Below are 25498 nucleotides of genomic sequence, written 5' to 3'. Positions count from 1 at the left end.
GAAGAATTCAAATGAATCGAATCCATTCAGGGTCCCAATTACTGGCATGTTTTCTAATCTCTCTTTAGGCCTGTTGGCACCTATTTTCAGCCTTTTTCAGTCAGTTTGTTGGTCCACAACGTCCGTCCAGACTGGAATATTTAAACAGTTGGTGGATGGATTGACATGAAGCTTTATACAGACATTCCTGGTCCTTAGAAGATGAATCCTACTGTCTTTGGTGATCCCCTGACTTTTCCTCTAGCACCAGCAGCAGGTCGAGATTTGTGGTTTTGAGTGAAATGTTTCAACGACTATTGGATGGATTGTCTTGCAATTTGGTTCACATATTCAGGATGAACTGTAACAACTTTAGTGGAACCTTAATTTTACATGTAGCACCTTTTGCTCTTCACATTGATCGGTCAATACTACTCGGACTACAAGATGCCAAAATCTTGGTCCCTTGCCGACCGATTCTGCATTTATATCCAGATATCTGTTTATAGAGACTCGCATAGCTGTATTTAATGCTAATTAACCAATGTTAGCCAAATGTTAATGTAATTTGTCAACGTTTTTCAAACATCAGGTACAAGAAATAACTGAATATGTTAAAAAAGAAGCCTATTAATTATTTATGGTTGTTAAAAATGATTTTAAAAATCCATAATACAGACAGAGAATTGTATAAAAACAGTTAAAAATCTGCTCAGAATTCATCCAAATCACTTACACATACACAAACTTCTTGCAGTCACTGAGTTTACTGTTTGGGTTCATTGTACAGTTTTGAATTTGTCAGTTTACTAAGTGATAGAAAAGTGGTACCTGAAGGAAAACTACTGCCTTTAAGGGCTAACAAGTGGTAGATTGCTGATGAAGATCACATAATACAACCAAAAGCTGTGACAGTAAGAACACAATTGTACACATTGTGGCTGTTTTATGGTTTTGATAGCACTCCTAGCAATGCTGGTTTTAATTATATATATTTATTTAGATGTTTTACGAATAAAGTTATAGTTGTTTAGCTATGATAATTAATATAATAATATTTTTAATCACTCTGTTTTATGTCACCAGTGGTCATACGCTGTCCTCAGGTGGTTAAAGTGTTGAATCAGGGGCCCGTACTGTACTGGAGGCCATGCAGTCTGTGTGTAAACTGTTGGCAGGAGTCTGGCTGGCTGTGTGTCCAGCTCTCTCTGTCCTGACCTAGATCTCTGACAGTAAACAGCTGCTTCCTAAAGCGACGTCGTGCTGCCATCAGCAGAACGGCCCGGAGAGATAAATGTCAGATTGGACCTCGGCTGAGCCTCTTGATGCAGCTCAGAGGCCCCGCGGTTTGTTTAAGAGATCCACAGACACTTAGCAGCCAAACGCTGCCGCTGCTGCTGCTGGTGTTTTGTTGTTTTAATTAACACTGGTTGCATTCAGGGCTGTTAAATAAAGACATAAACACCTTCATGCTGCCTATAGTTGCTTCAGTGAGCATCAAATGTGTTGACTGAGGGACAACACCAGCAGAAAAACTGCAAATACTGAAAGTGAAATCTGCTCCGGTTTTCAAATAAACCATAAATATAGCGACTTTTATACAACTTTAGAAAACCTGTTCTGTAAATAGTTATGTTATGGTTAAGTATTTACGGTAATAACAGGTGGTAATGACGTCAGGGAATAAAGTACTGAGGGGTTTTTATTGCAGAGGGACACACTGGCTAAAATTAGCTGCACAAGATAACGACATCTAACATTTCTGATGACGACAGGTAACTTTTTTTTAGCAACCAGTCCATCTGGAAACTTTGTTAATCAACCCAGTATCTCTACATTAGCAGTGAGCCAACGGCAGCTACATTGGTTGAGGCAGAGCAGCTGGAGGACGTCAGAAGGGATATTCACTCTAAATATGATCCAGTTTCTCCCAAATAACAGATAAAGTTGTGCTTTTTAAGGTAATGACGTCCTCTGTCCAGGTTATAAAAACATAATTCCAATTTTTGATCACCTGTACACCAGAATATTTCAAGGTTTTGTCTTGACCCTCATAAATCAACACAGTATGTGATAAAGATAAAGATAAACTTGACTCAGTGAGTTTATTATGAGGTATAATTTATGATTATGTATTTGACTACGTGGACATTAAATCCACAGTACAGTTCAACGGTGAATCAACTTAAGAAGATTTGAATAATCCCTTTGAATGTCAACTGTTGTCAAAGAGTAGGATTAAGAATTCCAGGTATTCTGTTATTAACCAGGTATTAGTTACTTACTAATTAAAACTAATTGTGTTTTTAAAAGGGTATTATTTAATCTATTAGGAAAATCCAGTTAAAAAAAAAAAATGGAAATTTGGTCCAATTCACCTCTCTTAACAGAAACTTTAATGGTTTAGGATTGTTCAGCTTTCAACCTGCAAAAACACTTAAATAAATGTACGGTTGCAAGATGAAAGTTCTAATTTATTGATTTAGATAAACCTTTCAGGTTGTTAACATTATTTTAAGTTGTGTTGACATAAATAAAGCAGAAAAAAAAGTTATATATTATTATATAACTCAAGTATATAACTCAATGTAGTACATTTGTTGAACATAATTTCATGAAGTTGCAATAACTCAAAAAGATTGATGCAAACTGTTGTGTTAATTTTTTTTATTGAGTCAAAACATTATTTTTAAAAGTCGTGCTGACATAAATAAAGCGGAAAAACAAGTTGGAACAAGTTAATTTTTAAGAGTAGCCTAATCCACTTAAAAACTTGTGTTTATGCTACAAATTGTAAGTTAAATGGTAATTAAAAACACCTTTGATTGTAGAGAAAAAGCTAATTGTAGAATTTTGTTAAACATATCATGAAGTTGCAATAACTCAAAAATTGATGCAAACTGTTGTGTTAATTGTTTTTATTGAGCCAAAACATTTGTTTTTAGAGTGACACAATAGTTGTTAGCTTTAGATCATTTAATTTTCTAACTTAATGATGATTCAATAAGTGATTATTGTAGTTTTACGAAGCTTGGACGGCAGCAGGAAGCAGATAACAGTGATTTCTCTTTGGGGAACAACACTCCAAACTCCGAAAATCCACTTCTCACCTGTCTTTAATTTCATTTTTTGCGTTAGTTAAGTAAAACAAACTAATTAGACAAAACGTCTGGCAGCTTTCAGTCAAAGACCTAATTTACCTCGACCGCCGCGGCCACCGCCACCGCCACCGCTGCTGCTGCGGATTAGCTCAGATGACTTTAGATTAGATTAGGGCCCCTGTGGAAACACAGAGGAAGCAAGAAGATTATAGCAAATGAGGTAACTGAAATGACCATTGTTACATTTCTGTAAACTACAGTACAGAGTCACCGCTTTGTTTTAGCAGATGGTTGTAGGGATGTTCTTTAAGTTTTACTTTCTAAATGTCGTTTTATAATGTACGGAATTGAAATTATCCTGAAAAGCAGTTTTCTCCTGCGTCTCATGGACTATTTTTTTGTATATTTCCTGTTTGGACTTCACAAAATCCCCATAAAAATGCAATTATTTCCGTAATGTCGCTGTTAATTAAAAAGGTTGCCAAAATAACCACGTTTTAGGGCAACAGATTTGGTTCTGGAAATGTATCTGCAATTTTTTGGACTCAAACATCAATCAACTGATCTAAAAAGTATAAAAAGTAACTCCAATAAACGAGTCTAGTTTTAAACGTAACTACTTGTTGTTCTAAGTTAATATTTTCTACAACAAACTACTAAAATCTTCCATGTACACACAGCGAAATAACAACATTTAAAATATTGTTTCTTAGCATGACAAAAACAAATAAATTGGAAACCTTTCTGAATCTCGGCGTAGTTCAGTAACAGTGTTTACAATACATTCATTCATTCAACACTGGTACCCACTTAATGGGGCCTCTAATACCCCAACTCATCCCCTCACCCGTGCAACCTCCCCCTCACGCTCTGGCTCATCTACTGACTGCTGACACAGCCATTACTCACCAGTTTAAAGCAGCTCTTTGGTCGTGCAGCTCAGCGGGTTCGTTAAGATTTCGGGTTGGGGGGGTGGTGTTGGTTTGGGAGGAGGTGGGTGTAAGTGCAAGGGGTCAGGCCAATGGGCAGCTGGGATTACCGCACGACCCACCATCTGCCATCCAAATGATAATCAGAGTGAGGAAATCAATTGCCTGAGTAAATATCAGGTATGTAAGCTCATTTAATGCAGTAAATTAAACTATAGGCTAATTTTAAGGCCGTTTCACTTGCTGACTGAGCACGTTGTCAGTATAATCACATATAATCACTCTTATCCTATCTTTTGGGTTATTCAATAGCATGTAAAAAACCCATATGTCCCAAATATGATCAGTAACGAAGTTCTATATCCCTGAATGATCAAATGTTCATGTTTTATGTATTATCTAGGTTTCTAATCATTGTCTATGGTCTGTGGAGGTGTATCTGCAAGTCACTGGCATTTCTAAACCGCCTGTGTTACTACATCTTTGAGTTAAAGTGAGGGCTGCAGCTATGGATTAATTAAGTAATCAAGGATTCTACACTATCAAACCAGTTAATTTAACTAAAAAAAAGCAACACAAACTCATTTTTTTTAGGTTAAAAAAGATTATTTTTGTACGTAGATCCCAGTTTTGCCGCATCAAAGGTAGATAATCCAACTCTACCGTTTTTAATTGACTGTATTGACAACCACTGGTCCAGATGAAACCTTGGTTGCGTCATACGTGGTAGCCTCTAAGCTGACCAATATGACCAATAATGGTCAGATTTATCTTTGAAGAACGCAGATGCTGCTCCATATGAGTCATGCAAATAACATGCACAGATTACAGCCGCTAATTCAAGCAGATGCCCCCCCTCCCTTTGCCTGGCACACGTTTTCCCGCCTTTTACTAATGCATCATATTGTTATCTAATCGGCTCAGCCATAATTAAAATGATATCCACATCCTCTCTTTTATACCATATTATCTTCAAACAATCAAATCTCCAACTGCTTTAATCCTGAAGAAAACAATGAGTTTCCGTGGAACAGCATGCACATTACGAAGACACTTCCCCTCACGTTCAGCGCCTAAACTGAACTGCACATAAAACCAATGTGGGAAGATCCTGTCTGATGCAGCGGGAGCCGGTTGCCCTCTGAGGTCAGCGCAGTGGTCATTTATTGTTCTGTTGTCGAGTGTGATGCTGCAGAGAGGCGTCAGTGGAGGATTAGCGAGCTGGTGGCACATGTCAGGGAGTGAGAGTGTGGACTAGAGCGTGCTGGACAGACCTGGCGTCATGGGGCTCAGAGCTGCTGACACACGGCTGAGCACGCTTCATCGCAGCACAGACTAGAGGAGGACGCGGGTTGGGTCTTAAGGTGTCTGATGATACACATCACACACCTTGGAGTTTATCCACACGTGATACTCACCTGAAAGAGTATTGATGATTGTACTGAATCTCTGAGGCCGCTGAGATACGCATCCTGATGCACCGACAACAATCCGACACATTAGAGATACATACGAAGCAACAACCAATGTGATATGTTGCAATTAAACACTGATTGAACACAAACGATGCAAAAGATGATGCTACGCAATTCAATATGGAATAGTTTGATTTTATTTCTTTGGATCTTCTTAACCAGCTTGAGGAAACAGTTTAAAGAGGTCACATTTCTATATAATAATAGCAAAAGAAACCTCCCAGTTTTATCAAAAGTAGAAAGTAAAAAAGCCTTGTTTCTGGGAAATGAGTCTTATTTTTGTCTAAATAATCTTGTTAAGCATGTTTTTTATTAAAAAATATATCTTAACTTTGTCTTAGACCTGATATTACAGGTAATATTGAGCTAAATTTAACCAGTAACAAGTTACAAGAAAGGTTATCATAATATCCCAAGATTATTTTCCTTATTTTAAGGGTACGACCTCTTACACAACTTATGTATTCATTTAAGTCTTTTAGTGGCTATATTTTTATATGAGATTTAAGAATTCTAGCCATTCAGCACACTTTTTAAATCGGTGCAATCGCATCTTGAATGTGCACAAATACGAACTGATGACTCTTACCATCTCTCGTTGCCAAGGGAATGGTGTCTCTGTGACCTCTACCACAACTGGTTGCCTAAAAATCTATCACTGTGTCTCCGCAGAAGGTTTTTCCTTAGTTTTCTTGTTTTATGCAAGTAACTACAGTTGTTCTCCTCGAGGCCTGTCTACACGACATGTCCGAACTCCTGCGTCGGACGTATCCTGTAATCTCTCTACTGGCTACTATCTAATAAGGCAAAAAACTTGAAGGACCTTGATGGTCTCCTCTCAAGGAAACACATTATAATAAATTCAGGGCTCCAACTCATTTTAAGAAATCATTTTCCAGGAGGTTTTCTTGACAATACAGGACATCATTTGTTCACACATTTAAGTTTTATTCCTCTCTGTTTTTAATTATCCGGGCTTAAATGATTGCTGTAAGTTCATTCCACTTTGTAGTGCGCAGGTTATCCTACCAACATTCAAGTCTCAAACAAAATACTTAGCTGATCGGAGGTCTGAGTGAAGTTAATTAAACATTTTAATGGACAACGTAGAATATTTCCCAGATATTTGGTTATTTTAATAAATTTCCAGGTGTTTCAATGACCAGAAAACTAGTCTCTAAATTCTAGCTTTTCCAGGGAACCCTAAATTTCTACTTGAATCAAATTAATGCTCCTGAAGGCTCTGAACATGCACTGGTGTTTTTACATACCTTCGCTGACAATGCCTCTGCTCAGGAGAAAGCTGGGCGGTCCTATGATGGGGATTTTTAACAGGTGCAATCAAACAGTGAAGGAGCACAATCAGAGGACACCCACAAAATCCTGAGTGGAGGAGAGGAGGTCTAATCAGGTAGAAGTGGAAGAAGAAGTAGAGTGGAAACACCTGTGGGAGGGAAGTTGTTATATTGCAGGAGGTGTTAGTTGTGTTTTATGGGCCAAGACACCGTCTCAATGCTGTGGACTGAACCCTGATCTCTCTGATGTTGGGTATGTTCATATAAGGTCTTTTAAACTGCACTAGCACTGATAATTTAGGCTCCATCTACTGGTTCTGTAGTTTGAATCTATCACTGGTGCCTGCAGTTGATTTCCACACCAGTTTCATTACCATGTATGTGATGGCATCTCTTGCATTGTGCATTAGGTGTATATATATTGTATTACATCCAACCTTTCTTGAGTTAAATGTCTCTCATCAAAACAATGACAAAAGCATCGGAGCCAAGGATTCCTCCACTCCAAAACAAACAAACCCGGTGATTAAGACCATTAAAAACACAGAATAAAGCAGTTTCAAACTTTTAATATGTCCTGGAGAGGGGCTGCACGCTGAGCTGCTGCTAACGTTGGCTCAGCTTGTTTCTCTGATAACTTAAGATCCAGACGTTCAATGACTTAAAGCTTTCATCTGGTTGTAATATAGAGTTAAGAAGGACCATGATATTAAAAGTGTATTGTAAAAATGTGGTTTAAAAAAAGTAAATTTATGACAGCTTCAGGCAGTTGTTACCTGTATAAAATGACAGATTTCTCTTGACTTTGAACATTGTTGGAAACATTTGGAATAATACACAACTCAACAAAAGTCTTTATAGACATTTTAATGCAGAAATGTGACTTTCAATATGATACAGCTGGACCAAATGTGTTTTCTTCATCTTGGATTTGTGCAGCCCTCAGCAGGTTCTGCAGTCAGTCAGGCCGCTGCCATGTAATCAGGACGGGAACTCGAGCTGTCCCTCAGCAGGTCGCTGTGGCCCCACTCATTATCTTATCTCCCATTGTAACCCGCTGTAATTCACCCTCTCATGATTGATGATGTCGCTGTCTGATTACACCAAGACAAAACCCCCCTAAGATCACCTTTCGTTCCTGTGGCCAACTCCACGAGCTCCACGAGGTCCGCTGGAGAGGATGACGATTGGGGGGGGGGTGAGGTTGTGTGACCATGCTGAGCTGCTGTCACACACACGTCACGTTCTTATTATATCTGGGAATGTCGTTAAAAATTGTTTATCACTGAAGTAATGTTCATACTTTTAATACAACAAGTCCGACTTTCCTGGAGAAGAGCGATTACATTTTGCTGCTACTGCCTCATGTTTGATTGATTTCAGGTTGTAATTTTCAAGATGCACCTAACAACAAGACACCGAGTGTTCCTGACGAGGAGCTTCGTGTGGTGCAGCACAAAGAGAAATAAGAAAGCCGCGGTATAAAACATTTAGGCTGGAGGCTCCTCTGCTTCAGATCATGTCCCTTGTCCCGCCTTGGACAAATCAGATAGGTAACCTGTGCTCTTTTTAAGTGAGACAGTGAGCCTCATCTCTCCATGCGGGCAGGTGGAGACAGATGCCTCATTATCCATGCCACAGGGGACAAAACAAGCCCAGGACCCGATGGGGGCCCCCCCGCTGGCGTTTAGTTTCCAATGCACCAACACAGGGCAACCTTGGACCGCCGCCGGGACGCGCTCATCTCTGACCTCAGCGAGCGCAGGTCGCTTGCAGAGTCACATTAAACTTTCAGAGAACCCAAAGGTCCCCGTCAGGAGTGTTAACAGCAGCATTGTCCCGGCTCCCCCCTGACTCAAAGGGCCAAGTGTAACAAGGCACCGCCTCCAGTGGTCAGGGCCGCCCCCCCTGGGTCCACAGATACAGTGACACCCTTCAAATCCATCTACAGCTCCTTTTGAGTCTCTGTGAGTCAGACAGAAAGACAAGAGAAGATTCAAGAGCCAAGTGGCTTATTTTTATTTGTTTATTTTTACAAGCTGAGCAGAAAAAGTCAGAGAAGCTTCAGCGACGCAGACGAATCTGACGACTCAAACTACAGCGGGAAACGAGCGAATGTGGATCAGGCTCAGATGATGGGATTGCCACTGAGACGGCTGATCACATTAAAGGTGCAGTCTGCCTAAACAGGCTGTCGCACCCTGCCAGCTAAAGAGTTACTAAATATATCCTTCCAATATGCTGTTAGTTTTTGAATAAAATTAACGTGACGATTTAAAAAAATAAATGAAATGCTGCTTTAGCTACTGTGACTCATTCAGGCCATATTGTAGCTGCTTGGTTTATTATAATTTTAATACCAAATGAATTGCATTTTTTGAGGCCTTAACATGCTTGAAAAATGGCTTAGCCATGCCCCCCTCCGAGTCAGCCCCCAAGACACGTACGACCGCCATGTACAAAAATTGGTAGGCATGTGTATCATGATCAGACAAGCAAAAAAGCCTCTTGGACCCATACCCTAAACTCAACAGGAGGTCAGCCATTTTGAGTTTTGTGGTTATTTTGTGGCGTGACATCTAAATTTGATAATTAACGTTTGATAAGAGTCTCGTCCTGAGCACATCTACGTAAAAATATTCAATCACAGTGATAGCGCCACCTACTGGCAAGCCTTGTGTGGCGTTTCTGATCTGATTTACATTCAATTTTTCATGTCGTAGTCTGCACACGATAGGCTGGCTCATGACGCGGCAGCAGAACACCCCGACACAGGCCCCCCGTTCATCGCTGCTTTAATTTCTTATGGTTTTATTTACTGAGTTTAATTTAAAACATCTAAATAAAATCATATTGCACAATAATGTCTCTGCCTTTATAGCCTACATTTTATTTTTTTAATTTTATTTTTAAATAAACATAAAAAAAAATAAAATTACCCTTTATTTGTCGACGTTTTAAAAATGTAATCTGAATATCACAGATCTGTTTGTGTGGCTGATTTTTATCACACATTTGGCCCAGAAAACTGGCAAAGAAATCAGACCAGGGACATCTGTTGAAGGTGTAGCCTGGTCCATAATCATAACTCTGTAAGGCCACTGACCCCCTACTGTTAAAGTAAGATAATATTTATCGGGGATTGTTGGATGTAATATTTCTAAATCAGTGTATTTTGCAGAAACAATGAAAACACCTGCTGCAGATTTTGTGACATCACTTCAACATAATGCAGCTTGGCAACGGAGGAAGCTGAGAACTGTAAATAAATATGAGAATTTGATTAACACTAAAGGATTTGTTTGTCCACACGCTACGTCCTTTGTTTTTCTGCAATAGTGTCATATTTGTTAATACGTTTGTTGTTGTTGACAAAGTATTCAGATCCTTAATTTAAGTAAACAATCTGAATTTACTCCAGTCCTGCATTTAAAAGCCTAAAACACTTGTTATGCCCTCGAAAGGCTCAAGATAAATTGCTTTTGTGAAATACTGGATCATTTTTACCTCTTTTGGACTCAAAGAAATGATTTAAAGGTCCAGTGTGAAACATTTAGGAGGATCTATTGGCAGAACTGGAATATAATCATTATCATGTTTTCATTAGTGTTTAATCACCTAAAAATAAGAATTATTGTGTTTTTGTTACGTTAGAACAAGCTGTTTTTAATCTACATTAGATCCTCTACTACGGAGTCCGCCATGTTCAACCACCACAATTCTACATTAGACCAAAACGGACAATCCAAACCCTGGATCCAGATAGGGCCTGTCCTTTGAGCTCCCAGTCAGACTAATAATAGGATGCTAACAGCTGGTTGCAAGCAGCAAATAAAAAAACATGATATAAATCTCTTAACTGCATAACTCCAGTCCAATGCCGTAGTTTTAATAAATAAATAAAGATGCTCATTAGCTTTTAAAGGAACTCCACTATCAAATATTCTAACAATATTCATTATATTTATATAATCTCTGACACAGATTTATTCTTAAGGTGGAACAAGCATTTAGACCATCACAGTAAAATAAAAGTGAATCCAAGAGCAGCTCTTGTTACTACCTTTAAATAAATCAAAGTACAAAAGGAGATTTAAAAAAAAAAAAAGTTTAATTAAATAAATGTTTTCATTACATATTAAAAATTCTTCTGATATAACTATCCTCAATTAGGAGTAATATGGATTGGTCCAATATTTAATAATATTTGATGAGGTTTAATGAAATCTCAGTATGATGAACCCTGGAAAATAAAAGTCAGGTAAAATAGAGGATTTGCTTCCATCTAGTGGTTTGGTCCTGAACCTCAATCACAGCTTAAACAGCAGAGCAAAAATAAATCTGAATAATGAACTAGAAAGACTTGACCTTATCTCATCATGTAAACTGCAACAAAGTACTTTTAAATATAAGTAACTGTACAAATGATTGTGCATAAAATCAAACACTGATTTCCATCCTCCTTTGTTCATTTTATGGAGAAGCTTTTTTCTAACAACCTCATTCCTTTTGCTCTGTTGTCTTCTTGAGGCGACGCTGCAGCAGGTGCACAAACACAGCTATATTCACAACGAACTGGATAAGACCTATAGAGGAAATGCCGTAGTTCACGTACAGGAAGCCTCCAGCAGTCGGCCCGACTGTGCGAAGCAGAGATTGGACGGACGCACACAGTCCCAGCATTGTGCCTGTGTACGAGAGCAAAGCGGGTTCAGTAAACAACTGAATTAAAACGTCTACAAACACTAGACCTTTGTTCTGTATGTAACATTATTTCAAATGTTTGCAACAATGTTCAATCTTCAGGTGTTTCATCAATTGCGTCAGACCCCCTTTGTGTATGCTTGTGGTTGTCTGCCAGAAACTGTCATAAATGGGCTTTTTATCCAGTCTTAAGCCACATTTTTATGATTAGCTTTTTAGATCTTGGTTGTTTTTAACTGGATACGTGAACTAGATGAAGGATTTTAGTTATCGGATGACCCTAGCTGAGCAAACGTCAGCAGCAGGATGTCTTTTGTCTGCCGAATAGCCGAAACACTGAAACTCCTTTATTCAGAGTTTTTTCTACTTTTAGTCACTCGTTTGTTTTGGAGAGGAAGAGACCTCTGTGGATAATTCAGCTCCCGGTGAAAACCTCCAGAACGTCTGAATCCTAAATTATCATTAAAACAAGCTGAGCTAACGTTAGCAGTCTGGGTCGTCCTCTGTCTGCTGAACAGCGTTACTTATTTTTAACATTTATCTGCAGATAATTTGGCTCGTGGTAGAAACCTCCTGAACGATGAACACTGAAGGAATCCTAACTGTCAGTTTGTGTGCTGTGCAAGCTGAAAAGCAGGATGACATCACCTGTGTCAGAGGACGGTACGCTCTTGGTGAGCATGCTATCCGTGATGACATTAAACACACTGAGAGAAAACATCATCGGGACCACGGTGAGACAGAACTGGAACACATTCTGCATGTAAGCCTGCAAGAAGAAAGACAGAAAAATTAAAATATCACATACGTCCTACGATACAAAGAAAGACTCGCGTAATACTTGAAGCAAGTGCACTGTATTTGTACCACATGCAATAGCATTTTGAGGGCTGGATGTAGTAAATTTGACCTTGATATATATATTTTCCCTCTATATTTAAATCCTCCCCCAGTGTGTGTGTGTGTGTGTGTGTTGTGTTTGGTGTACCTGACCCAATCCAACCAAAGAAGAAACTCCAATGGACAGAAGCAGCAGCGAGTTCTCGGAGTACCTCGCTGTGAGCCGACCGATCACAGCTCCCTGAATAACCTGAACAAACATCCAGAGTTTAGTGATCCTCCTCTGATATCACCTTGAGCTGCAGTGGAATCATAATGAACACTCACCATCTGGACGATGCCAAAATAAGCCATGAGATAGCCGTTCTGCTCAGGTTGCAGCTTGAAGAACTCCAATGCAATGATGGAAAACATCACCTGGAAAATGCCTTTGAATGGAGAAGAGCAATTGTTTTGTTTCAGTTTTGGTGCTTACATAAAATGTCCAAAGTTCTTTAAATGTAATTCTACTGAACCCAGAATGAACAGACCATCATTATGTATGTTACTATACAAGTTGCTCCAGTAAATCCTACATCAGAAATAGAGCCCGATTGATATTTTGAGACCAATACTGATCCCAATTTTTGCAAAGAAGGCTGCTTTCTTAAACAAGTAACTTTATTACAATATTAAAGTTAAAATCGAGTGTTTCTACTACCTCGTTTAATTGATTTCAAAGGAAATCCGACCAAATCTGACCCAGTGGCTGCTTCTTGTAGTACATTTAAATGTTGTTAATAATAATTTAACATATACATTATCAACAAATTGTAGTTATATATAATAATATACATACACTGATACCAGTATGTCTGCAACAGGCCAATATCAGTCGATATATCACTCAGGCTCTAATCAGAAACATCAGGACTCTTGTTTGTAGAAACGATTTGGGATTGAAAGTGCTGAATATACTGTATAACATCTATAAACAATGTCTTTAACAGAACCTCTTCTCACATGAACTCTCACCTGATGGCAAACCGGCGACAACCTTCACAACAAAAGTCCGTGCCACACCTGGAAACTTCATCAGTCGTGTGATCTCTCCCACGCTGAATACTGACTTGCCTTTGGTCTCACCTGTAGCAAATTAAAGCAGAAAGAATACAACTGAAATCGCTGCCAGATTACATAATCTCTTACAAACTCAAACAAACACACAGTAAAAGAAAAAGGCACACAGGCAAGTGTAGCTTGTCCAAAATCACTGATTATCTAAAATAAATTATTTCACTGAAACTGAGAATTCAGATTGAAGAAATAGTAAACATTTTGGTAAATATGATTTCCTTTTCTTGTTTGAAGCAGTAAATTAATACCACTCTAATGTCTGTCCATTCAATATGAAGCTAAATAAATATTCCAGCATATTAATGAACTGTAGAGGTGCTGGTATACTTTTAATAAACACACACACTGTAGATAAACTGCATTTTAAATTCAAATTAAAAGGTATCTGTTAATAAATGATTTTGTCTTACGTAAATATTACATTATATATGAATGATTTGATCAAAATATCAAATAGTCACATGAGCTCTTCAGTCTGGCTGAGCAGCTCTTTTTGTAAAGACTCAATGTTGGAGAGGCACCTGATGGCTGGGTTTCTTTTTCTTTGATGCCCATTTGATCCCCAACAGCCTGATAGATCTTGCTCTCTTTGAGCTTCTCCATCTGTCTGTCGAGTTCTTCATCACATTTAGAGTTCCCACTTCTGGTCCTCTATTTTTCTTCATGCCCACCTCCTCAATTTTCTGGATCTTCTTGCTTGAGGAGATGGATTTGGTTCTTCTGCACTTTGTATTGATAGTGCTATCATTGATAGTGTGGCTGTATTTGAAGTCACACACTAACTTACTGCCTACTACATATATACTGCATACTGCCTACTAAACTAACGATTAAGTATTGCTGAAGAGGTCTGTGAGCGGACTGACCGGGACTGAATGACAGTTTTTAACTAAAGGGAATAAAGTACGACGGTATTTTTCTGCCAGATTTGGCTCCTGCCACCCTAGTGCTAAGTCAGCTAACGTTAGCCGCATGAGCTAACTAGCTAACGGCATCTAACATAACTGTTCAGAGTTTCCAGGTGGACTAGCTACTTTTAGCAACAAGTCCACCTGGAAACTCTGATCCGCACCTCGGTACGGCAGAGCAACTGAAGGACATCGGAGGGAAAACTAGACAATATCTTCTCCATAAAATGATCCAGTTTAACCAAAATCACAAATAAAAACACATTTTGTTTTATGGGAAGACAAAATGATTGGATTGGACGCACTCTTAATGTCCAGGTGAAACGAAAATCATAGCACTGTTTTTACAGGAAATGCGTAAATATGCAGAAGCAAACAGCACTCTGATTTCTGTTTCATGTGGACTTCAATGACTAAAAGCAGATAATAAAATCTAAATAAGAGATTTGATCTGAATAGTTTCACTGATTCAGAAAGTAAAAAACTACTGATCTACTAATTCATGTAGATATCAGTGTAACACAAACCCCCAGAATTTATAAGTTTGATAAACACACTGTAGATTAAATTCAGTGTGATAGGATTTAAAATTAAAATCCTAAAAAGGAACTTTTGACATATTTTATTGTCTTACATATATTATCTTACATTGGGGATATAAGTTATTAATATAAATAATCATCATTTATTGATAAAAAAAAAAAACAACATTTAAAACCGTGACCGGCCCAAGGTCTCTAAAGAAGACGAGGAAAACCTCCCAAAATCCTTAGTTCGTTAGGATAATGGGATCAGATTCAAAGAGAGATCCCCCCTCCTCGGACTCAGAAGAATTGTTTGAATTTGTCTGGAACCAATGGGTATCACCAAACACTGGGTTTCCTCCTTTGTGATGCTGTGCCAGGCCTTTATTGCAGCTGTCTTCAGTTGTTGCTTGTTTGTGGGTCTTTCTGCTTCAAGTTTTGTCTTAAGCAAATGAAATGCATGCTCGATCGGGTTGAGATCTGGTAACATTTCCGCTATCCCTCTGATGGATTTCTCTTTTTTTGCAGCCTAAGGATGGTCGGTTTCACTTCCATTGAGAGCTCCTTTGACCGCATGTTGTGGGTTCGAAGCAACAGCTTCCAAATGCAAATGCCACACCTGGAATCAACTCCAGACCTTTTACCTGCTTAACTGATGATGGGTTAACGGGGACTAGTACATGCAGCCCATGAAATAGCTTTTGAGTTAATTGTCCAATTATCTTTGGTACATATTAAAGAGCTGTAAACCCTTCCTCCAATCTGGATGTGAATACTGTCAAATTAAAGCTGAGAGTCTGCACTTTAAGCCCATATTGATTATATAACTGTTTTGAATATGTTTTGGTAAACAGCTAAAATAAAAGAACTTGTCCAAATATATATGGACCTAACTGTATGTCACAGTCAGGGGTCAACAGTTTTTTTAATGATAGAAAAGGATCCCTTAAGGAAAAAAGTTCTAGTGGATTGTCAGACTGACAATATAGAGCTGAAAATGAGCATAATAGGTTCCCTTTAAGACCAATGTCACACATCAGTGTAACCTCAAAAAACAAGAATTTATAGTTTTGATAAACACACACTGTGATAACATTTTAAATTAAAAAAACGTTAATAACATACTTTATTGTCTTATTACTTAATATTCTTACAAACAAAAGGTCATTTATTATTGTTTAATTTAATTTAATTTAATCTAATTTAATTTATTTCAGATGTGAGGGAAATCTGTCTTGGTTTGTCACACCTAGACTTTGTTTCGCCTCATGGCCGTCTTCTTCTGCAGTTCTTCACACCGTTGGTCCTTTTTGATGTCTGCCAGTTCGATCCCCAGTTTTTCACTGTCACTTTTGTAGATGTTCCTCTCTGCTGTTACTGCCTTGAGCTTGTCTTTCTGGTCTCTGACTGTCACCTGGCACAGGATCAACTGCTCAGCCACCTGCGTCAGCCTTTCCTTCAGCTCCTCACACAGCTTTTTTGTCTTTGTCAGCTCTTCAGTCTGGGCGAGCAGGTCTTTCGTTAAGGACTCCATTTTGTGGAATGGCACCTGCTGGCTGGGTGGTGGTGGTGGGCGAGGTTTGCTCTGTTGGACTACTACAATTTTTCTGTCCATTTTATCTCCAACAGCTTGATAGATTTTGCTCTCCCTGAGCTTCTCCTTCTCTCTGTTGAGGTCTTTCTCACACTTTTGGAGTTCGCGCCTCTGGTACTCTGCATCGTTTTCTTTACATGCCATCTCCTTCTCAAGTTGCTGGTTCTTCTCCTTGAGGACTTGGATGTGGGTCATCTGCTGTTTGGACTGATGGTTCTTGCTGTTCAGGATTAATTGCTGGTTGGTGATTTTGTCACGCAGCTGAGAGCATTCATTTTCGAAGCGTTGCCACTTGTCATTCAGACCGTCTCTGTCTTTTTTCACCTGGTCCAGCTGTTCCTTCAGGTTTTGCTGCTCGGCCCTCTGGCTGACAGCACTTTGCTTCACCAACTTCAGCTCAATCTTTGTTGCCTCCAGTTCATCCTTGAGGGCCTCATTCTCTTTGTTCACCCTCTTCAGGATTCTTTCCTGGGTCCCAAACCTCTTACCCAACACTGACGCTTCACTTTTGCAGTGCATCAGCTTGGTCATCTGGTTGTCTTTGTCTTTGTTGATCGTGACCAGTTTATGCCACTCTGCCTTGAACTTTTCAGCATCACTTTTGAAAGACTCAACTTTCCTCTTGAGGATCTCATTTTCCTTCATGAGGCCTTTGTTGGTCTTTTGAATGGCGAGATATTCACGCTCTGCATCGGGAAGGATCGTTGCCAAGACATAATGGTGATAAGCTGACACCTTGCCTGCCTTACGCGATTTCTTGTTATCAGAGTTAGATTTAATTTTCTGAAAGAACTCCATCTTTCCTGTTCGGTCTCTTTACACTGTGTTTAACACCGGGTCTTGATGAGATTTGAAAAGTAAAGATTAATATCTGACCTTCTCTTCAAGGTTGTCTATCGTGTAAGAATAATCACTCTATGACAAAACAACATTCCAACAGGATGTGATGCAACAAAGGCCACATTCTACAGAGTGCCTTTGTGACATCACAACATTCCAACAGGATGTAATGCAATAAAGGAAAACACATTCTACAGAATGCCTTTGTGACATCACAACATTCCAACAGGATGTAATGCAATAAAGGAAAACACATTCTACAGCTGAGCCGAACATTCTATTCTCACACACACACACACACACACACACAAACATAAAAGTGTGTTTAATATTTAGATTTCTTTTTTTACCCCGACCTCAAAATCCAAGATGGCTTCTCTGCACATCAAGTGAGTGAAAACTGTACTATATATAATATAGTATATTAACATACTGTTTCATTAGCACTTCTGTCTTTTCTGTCTCATTAAATCAGTCGTACACGCAGTAATGTCCGACATCTGTCTGTGGACATGTTGTGTGAGCAGAATACAGCATAGTGCGTTGTTATCCAACCGGAATTGCTAACAATGGCTAACGGTTAACCTGGCTAGAGCTTGGTTCTCCGAATTGTTGTACTGGAACGTGGTCAACTCGGGTGTGACGTCATTCCCAGTTCCGACTTCGGACGCCTGAGGTAAATGGAACGCACCGTAAAGGACCGACAACACGATCTGCACACTCCTTTTGCTCACAAATTCAACAATAAAATGTTTGAATTTATGCTCAGATTTGCACGTCTTATTATTATTCTTTCCCAGAATTAAAGTTGAAATAATTAAAATGTTATGATTATATAAATAGCCAGCTGCTTTTCTATGCGAAGTAACACGAATGCCCTCCGTGTTGATGGTGCTTAGCCTACCAGCTGCTGTCAATCAAACTCTTGATATTTAAAGAGTATTCCTAATATTTTCCCGAATACTCCTTTCTTCTTCATTCTAAGAATATGAAACAATTTAAAATAAAAACAATGACATTATATTGACTGCAGAAAGGGATGAATGACTGTGATTTCAGCTGGACTTTAACCTGCTCACTCCTACTTCTTAATGCCTGTGTGCCGTAAGGCTGAACATCAGCATTCAGAAGAAGATGGAAGTGTGTCTTACTGTCTGTGTTGGTTTTTGGAGCTTGAACCTTGGTAGTTTTTGGAATAAACTTTAAAACCAACAGTAAGCTGAAGGCACTCCCCACGGCACCAACACAGGCAGTGAAGGTCTCCCTGGGAAATACAAAGTAGAAGCAGTGTTAGGTTTACTAAAGTATAAGTAGTATAAATTTAAAAATATTTCATAGTCTATGATCATCTTTGCACTTCCATGTTGACCTGGGAACCAGCTGACATTTAACATGACTATGTTTTTTAAAAGAACATTTTAATTTTCAACCTGTGAATGTTTCAGTTAGCCTGATCAACTGCTTTATTACTTACTGTCACGCAGGATTTAGACATGGTTTATCTATGACAGTGAGTAGCAACCTTGAGGACTAGCATGGAAGATAGGCAATGTACTGCTGTGGACGGGAACAGCAACAAAATGTATTTTAGCTACCTAGCAAAAAGGCCCACCGAAAAAAATCAACGTGTGTTAAAGTGTACGCTATATTTAGAGAATTTTAATCCCTTCACCTTGCCATCAGACAGTCCTTTCTGACAAGACACTGAAGCGTTTATATCAATATATATCAATCTCTTCAAAGTAACCATCCTCCTTTTGACAAATGAAAATCCCATTTTACCGCACAGAACACCGGTTTTTGTGTGACTCAAGTGTTTTAACACATTAGTTTTCCAACTTACATTAATTGCTGTGGATTAATGCAGCAGTAAAAAGGCAACTCCTGTGTGCTGCGAGTTAAAAATGAGTTTGGAGAGAGCAATATAAACTCTGGAAAGGACAATGTGACAGCAAGTTGTCTAGTAAAAATATTCTAAATATAGCCAACTGATAGTGATTTCTTTAGGTGTTTTTTTCTTTTCTAAAATATATTCTGTTGCTGCCTCCATCCGCGGTAGTACATTGCTAAGCTACCGTCCAACCCTCCACTCTCACATACAGGGACACTCACCCATAGCGTGTGTTAAGATGGCCGCCCAGCGTGGAGCCAGCTATCATACCGACGCCGAAACACAGACCAAGTTTGGATAAAGCATCTGCCCTTTTTTCAGGTTCTGAGAGGTCTGCAACGACCATCTGAGATGCTGCAGACGGGAGAGGGAGGAAAAAATAACATCAGGTGAAACTGCACTGATTTTAACAGTGCCACTGGGATGAGATGGTGTTTGATCATTGAGTTTAGGTCATACAGTAGAGCCGTGCACAGGGATCAGACTTTTAACTACCATAAATATTTAGAGGCAATATGCTGTTAACTAGGGCTGCAACAACTAATCGATTATAAAAATAGCTGGCGATTAATTTACTCATCAATTCGTTGGATCTATGTTATGCAGCGCATGCGGCGGCAACGTCTCAGGTGGTGGCAGTGAGCCAGCCAATGCCGTGCCGTGTGCAGCTCACGTGACGACGCCGTCTATCTTGCTTGGAGTAAACATTTGAAAGAGTGCGACGACTTAATTTGTTGTGTTGTTTTGGGTCGCAATAGGCATTCACGAGTTCAGCGCGCCAGCTTTTGTTGGCAGATTTGACTCTGTTTTGATGGAGAAAATGCACGGTTACCAATTTCGAAATAATTGAACGGACAGAAATATATCCGGTTCGTTTCATAATGGATCAATGTAGCCGGGCCACCAATAAAGCTATTTAAATCTATTTAGGTTGGAGAGACACTTCAGTATAACTAACGTTATGGAGTTGCTGGATTATATCTTGCTATTATTCAGAGGCAGTCTAAAGTGAATCCATATTACTTCACAACAGAAACTTGAACAATATCTGATCCAGTTCTGATCTCATTAGTTACATTTCCGTTTTATTTTTGGTGAATGAATTTAACAAACAAACATAAAATGAATAATAATAATAATATAATGTATAAAGTGCACTTCAGTTTGTAGCTGAACGGTTTTTAACAGTTATCAACAAAAACACATATATATAGGTTTTGACAAATTTCACATAGCAGGCCTTTCCATTTGTTTCAAAACAAAACCTGTTCAAGTCTTCAGTTTAAAAAAGGGAGGGGATTTATCTGAAGAACAGTTTAAATAAAAACCGTTCAGCTACAAACTCAAGTGCACTTTATAAATTTTTTATTATCATTATTTATTTTATGTTTGTTAAATTCATTTGGCTCCTTTTAAATGGAAGACTTGAAAAGGTTTTGTGTTGAGGAAAATGTAAATACATTTTATAAAAACAATGTTTGTAACATTTGCTTTGTTTTATTTGGCAAGTTGTTTGAAAGAACATGTTACAAGAAGACCAGTACGCCGTTTTTTGAATAAAATACTGGAAAGGGTAGAAATTTAGTTTTTGTCTTTTTATCCGATTAATAATCGATTAATCGAAGTAATAATCGACAGATTAATCGATTATCAAATTAGTTGTTAGTTGCAGCCCAACTGTTAATGCTTGTTTTTGGCCATATTGCTGTAAGTTAACAGTTCAAATACAGACAAATACTGCACTCTTATCAGCGGTATGCAGTTAAAATGCCACTTACTTTTCTGAAGTGATCAAGATAGGTAGCTATTGAACATGCCTCCGAAGCAGAGAATGTCTTAAATGCCTAAATTTAAGTGTTTAACCATATTTAACCACATCATTACCACAAAACATTATCCTAATTGATATTTCCCTACTAGTGTTGGTTACTATAATCACATTTCACTCTGTAACGTAACACATTAATGTTCCTAAATCAGTAATCACATTACAGTTACTGATCAAACAATTATGTTACTTGGGTTACATAAGTTCTTCAGTTATATTTCATGTGCAAGTGACTTCCTTGCTTTCGACGAGGAGGGGGCAGCTTCCTTCAGCTCAGATGCTGAAGTCAATGAATGTAGTTTGAGACGAAGATCTTCACATCAGATAAGCTGGACTAGTTTAATATATATATATATAGCAATAGTCTGGTGAGTGAGCAACTCGAGTGAGTTTGCTCGTTAAGTGTTGTTCATATTGTGTGATTTCAGACGCTGCTGTCGAGTAACGCAGCAGTAATGAAATGAGTAGTGTAACAAACAGCTTTGTACATACAGGGAGTAATTAAGTAAAGTAATGCAAGTATGGTAATGTGTGATATATGGCTTAAAAAACCCAACACTGTTCCCTACATACACTCTTACATTTAATATTCCAATAAAAGTTGGAATTTATTTCCTAGCATCCATACAGTTCCACTAAACACAGTAAATTCTTGATTTGCATGTGTATTGTAAACAAGGGAGTATTGTGGGGAAAAATTACATGTCAAACTTGTCAAAAATGACTTGAATCTCAAGTCTCAGATGTTTTTACATACAGATGGCCCTAAGAAAGGGGGATGTGACTCATAAATAACAAATGTATGACTGATCTGTACAATAAATAATAATAATACAGGTTTAAAGTTTGAAATGTAAAATATTAATCTGAGTGAGGAGGACTGTGGCTGAGTGCTGCTTACCAGGTAGGACATGCATGAAGACTGTGGGCAGTTTGTGGATGAAGAGCATGGCAGGATGGTCTGCTATGGCCAGCAGCAGAAAGAAAACTACGGTTGAAGCACACGCCAGAGACAAGGCTACTCGTGCTCCGAAGAGATCCGCGAACCTGCCAGCGACAACAAAACCCCAAAACAGTGCCACTAATACGGGGCTAAACAGCAGCAGCTTCTATCATATATGAAGAAAAACATGCAACAAAAAACTGTAAAACTTTACAGTACTTTACCTCCCAAACATTGGACCTCCCAACAGCTGGATCACACCCACCGTGGTTTGTAAATAACCAAACCACAAGGTGTCGAAGCCGAGTTTCTTTGCCAAATACTGTAGAGAGACATGATGAAGAATACATTCACGTAATCGTATGGAGCATGTTAATGTTCTCACAGCAGGTATTGATCTAGTGGGGCTTGTTGAGTTTAAGGCGTGCTAGAAAACGTATTAAAATACACACACAGTAGGTTTGTATCTCAGCATTTCATTGTTCTGTGAGGAGTAAATTGTCTAGTAGAACAAGGCCCAAACATCAGGGACAAGAAAACACTTAATTTGTCTAAAAATAAGCCCATAAAGTCTGTATGATTGTTTAAAATTATTAAAAATCACATAATATAGACAGAGAATTGTATTAAAAGTTCCCTAAATAGAAAATAATCTGCTCAAAATTCATCTAAATCCCTTAATTTACACAAACTTCTTGAGTTCACGGTTTGGGTTCATTGTACAGTTTTGAATATAACATGAAATATCCATAAAATATGTAACTGAGTCAGTTTAATACACAATAGAAAAATGTTGTCCCTTAAGGAAAAAGGTTGGGAACCACTGATGCAGGTTTAGTACGGCCTCAGTTTGAATCTGTACATGTGACACTCAACTGGCATCCAAACTGTGACTTTATTTGTCGTTTTAACTGGATATATTGTGTATTTACTGTTTTTTGTTGCGCGTTGTTCTCTCACTCCTCGTGGATCAAGGGCATATTTGACCTCGTTGGAGTGGAGAAAATGAGGTATACTGTTGAGGGTTGGAGGATAATGGGACCTTCTTTAACAGCTCTAATAGTGTGTTTTCTTTAATTACTTAATTGTACCTATGGTTTATTGTGTGAGCTCTCTGTATTTGCCTTTATTCTATTTATTTCCTTCTAATATATGTAAATTTCTACTGTTTTTTATGTTTTCCTTTATGTTTGTTACACTTGCTCATACTCTTTCACATGTATGTTGTTGATAATCTAATAAACTAGTTTGGAAAAAACAGAATGTGTTGCTCTTTACAGACAAAAATGTACTTTGTAATTATTGTTACTTTAGTAAAAAAGAATTACAATAGCTGCCACGATTAAAGTTTAATCAGTTTGTCCTTGATGAATGTTACTCTCAGCCATATTTGTGGAAGGCGGTGATGGGAGTGGTGGCAGCGTTCTTTATTTCATAATGTGTGACTCCAGGGTTTTACTTAAGAATGAAGAAGTTGCTCACAGTAAAGAATATTACGCAAACCAGTCCAAAACTTAAACATGTTCAGAATATAAAACAGAAAAGCAGTAAAATACTTATGTTAGAGAAGCAAAAACCCAGAAAAAGTTCAAAAGCATTTTTGCTTGAAAAGTGAAAACAATCATTGATTATTAAGAGTTGCTGATTAATTATGTGTTCATCTACAAGTAATTTTAATTCTTTCAGCTCTACGGCCAAAACCAAAGGTAACAGAAGACTTTAAATCCATAATAATAATCTAATGATATAACATGTAATAGGACATTTTCCTGCATTGAGTACTTTAATATTATAAATACAGGAGTTTGACTTGTAGTGGAGTATTGTTAGACTGTGCTATTAACTTTTAAATAAGCAAAATGTGTCTTAATTTCATTGAAGTACATTTTAAATGGATGTTTTTCACTAATAATAAAGTATAATGACACAATAATGTTGATATCGCTGCTGTAAATGAACTATTACTACATTATTATCACTCTTTCACACTCATAATAAACGCTAGATCAAGAACAACAACAAACAACAACAAACAACAGTTTTCCACGTTCACGGCCAGCACGGAAATCTCAGCTTCCTGCTCGGGGAAAAGGAACAGAAACTACTTACAGGGGTGACGGAGAACTGCAGAAACATCCATGTGATATCCAGAGCAGCGATGAGGTACACGATGTAAATAATGTTCGTCCTCCGTCGTTGGTCTGCGGCGTTAGTCTGTGAGGAAGCTGAAGCTTTGGAGGTTTCCCCGGTTGTTTCTCCGGTTCGACTCATTTTTTTTTTTTTTGGGCTTCCTGTATAAAAACACAACAACCTTTAACGTTACAGCAGCGTTTGGGGGTTGACAGTCGGAGGGGATCCAAACTGAGAAGCGACTCCAGGTGCTAGTCGACCGGGGAAATGCCCTTTGACATGGTGAACTCTCACATGAACATAACCAACCTGACGTTAACGTTACTTGTACTTTGGAACCGGGTGCAGAGGCGGCGAGGAGGCGCTACCGAGGGTGAGGGAGGGAGGGAGGGAGGGAGACAGGTCGGTTACATGTTAGCCAGTTGTGAGAAACTGAAAGCCACAGTGGCTTAAAAAGCTGGACCCTGGTCTGTACGGTTTCCGTATTTACGAGCCGACTTGAACGTCTATTATAGAAAAGCTCACCGGGAAGTTTTTGAACAGTGGTGCATTCAGGGACTCCTGCTAATGTCGTACTTTCAGGAATCAGAATCACAACGAAACTAAATACACATATAAACATTAATATAATATTATAATATGAAATACATGCAGGTTTCTCTGTGTACATGAGGTAGGTGGATATGACAACATATACAAAAATATATAAATATATATATTAATAGTACAATCTATCAGTATCAAACAAATTTCCCCCCGGGGATCAATAAAGTATTTCTGACTCTGCACAGCATGTGTACAATTGTATTTATGTTTAATTTATGCCTGTTTCCTGACTCTGGAGCAGGGGGGGTCCAGGTTGGTGCTAATGATCCTCTCTGTAGTCCTGACTGTCGGTTGTAGTCGGTTCCTGTTGGTGGTCAGACTGTGATGGATGAACAGAGAACAGACTCAATGATGGAGGTGTACAACTGGATCAGTGGTTCCTGAGGCACGTTGAGCTTCCTGAGCACGAAGTATCTGCTCGGTCTTCTTCACGATGGCGTCTGTGTTGGACTCCCAAAAACCTGAAGCTTTCCCCAGCAGACACCAGGCTGTGCAGCTTTTATGAAGTCACTGTTTCTGAGACGTCGCTCAAAACTAAATCTCATCTTATTTTTACTATTATTATTATTATTATTTTACATTAATTAGAGCATTTTATCCTTTACATATCCATTCTCTGTCTTTTTCACGTGAAGCACTTGGTGTATGTAATTTCTGTGTTGCACTTTGAGCTGTATTCCCTGTATGAGAAGGGCTTTAAAAATGTTTGTTATTATTATTATTATTATTATTATACCAGTAGTTGAACTGCCCTGTAGTATAGTGCAGGTATACGGAGTGAACCCACTTATTACC

The 25498-nt window shown here is 38.5% G+C and overlaps 1 protein-coding gene and 1 long non-coding RNA gene across 2 annotated transcripts; both read right to left on the bottom strand.

Annotated features, from left to right (window-relative positions):
* Positions 1–3179: 3179 nt before the first annotated feature.
* On the bottom strand, positions 3180–5069 carry LOC127352163 (uncharacterized). The gene is made up of 3 exons (XR_007881052.1): positions 4972–5069; positions 3990–4134; positions 3180–3258 (listed from the first exon to the last, which is right to left on the bottom strand). It is a non-coding gene; the product is annotated as an uncharacterized LOC127352163 (long non-coding RNA).
* A 5802-nt stretch (positions 5070–10871) lies between these two features.
* On the bottom strand, positions 10872–24744 carry slc22a18 (solute carrier family 22 member 18). The gene is made up of 10 exons (XM_051379333.1): positions 24077–24744; positions 22192–22289; positions 21926–22071; positions 19418–19550; positions 18457–18569; positions 13338–13448; positions 12651–12751; positions 12472–12573; positions 12132–12252; positions 10872–11467 (listed from the first exon to the last, which is right to left on the bottom strand). The coding sequence occupies exons 1-10, from the start codon at positions 24236–24238 to the stop codon at positions 11280–11282; spliced, it is 1275 nt and encodes a 424-aa protein (XP_051235293.1). The 5' UTR covers positions 24239–24744; the 3' UTR covers positions 10872–11279.
* Positions 24745–25498: the final 754 nt, after the last annotated feature.

Source organism: Dicentrarchus labrax, unplaced genomic scaffold (assembly GCF_905237075.1).
Source record: "Dicentrarchus labrax unplaced genomic scaffold, dlabrax2021, whole genome shotgun sequence".
NCBI lineage: Eukaryota > Metazoa > Chordata > Actinopteri > Moronidae > Dicentrarchus > Dicentrarchus labrax.
This window is presented reverse-complemented; position numbering and strand designations above follow the sequence as displayed.

Excerpts from the sequence above, each read along its gene's own strand:
- slc22a18 (XM_051379333.1), bottom strand. The coding sequence starts at position 24,238 with ATGAGTCGAACCGGAGAAACAACCGGGGAAACCTCCAAAGCTTCAGCT. Across the intron at positions 12,752-13,337 it reads TGTCGCCGGTTTGCCATCAG|GCATTTTCCAGGTGATGTTT; the intron begins GTGAGAGTTCAT and ends CTCCATTCAAAG. Across the intron at positions 12,253-12,471 it reads CTTTGGTTGGATTGGGTCAG|GCTTACATGCAGAATGTGTT; the intron begins GTACACCAAACA and ends TTCTTCTTGCAG.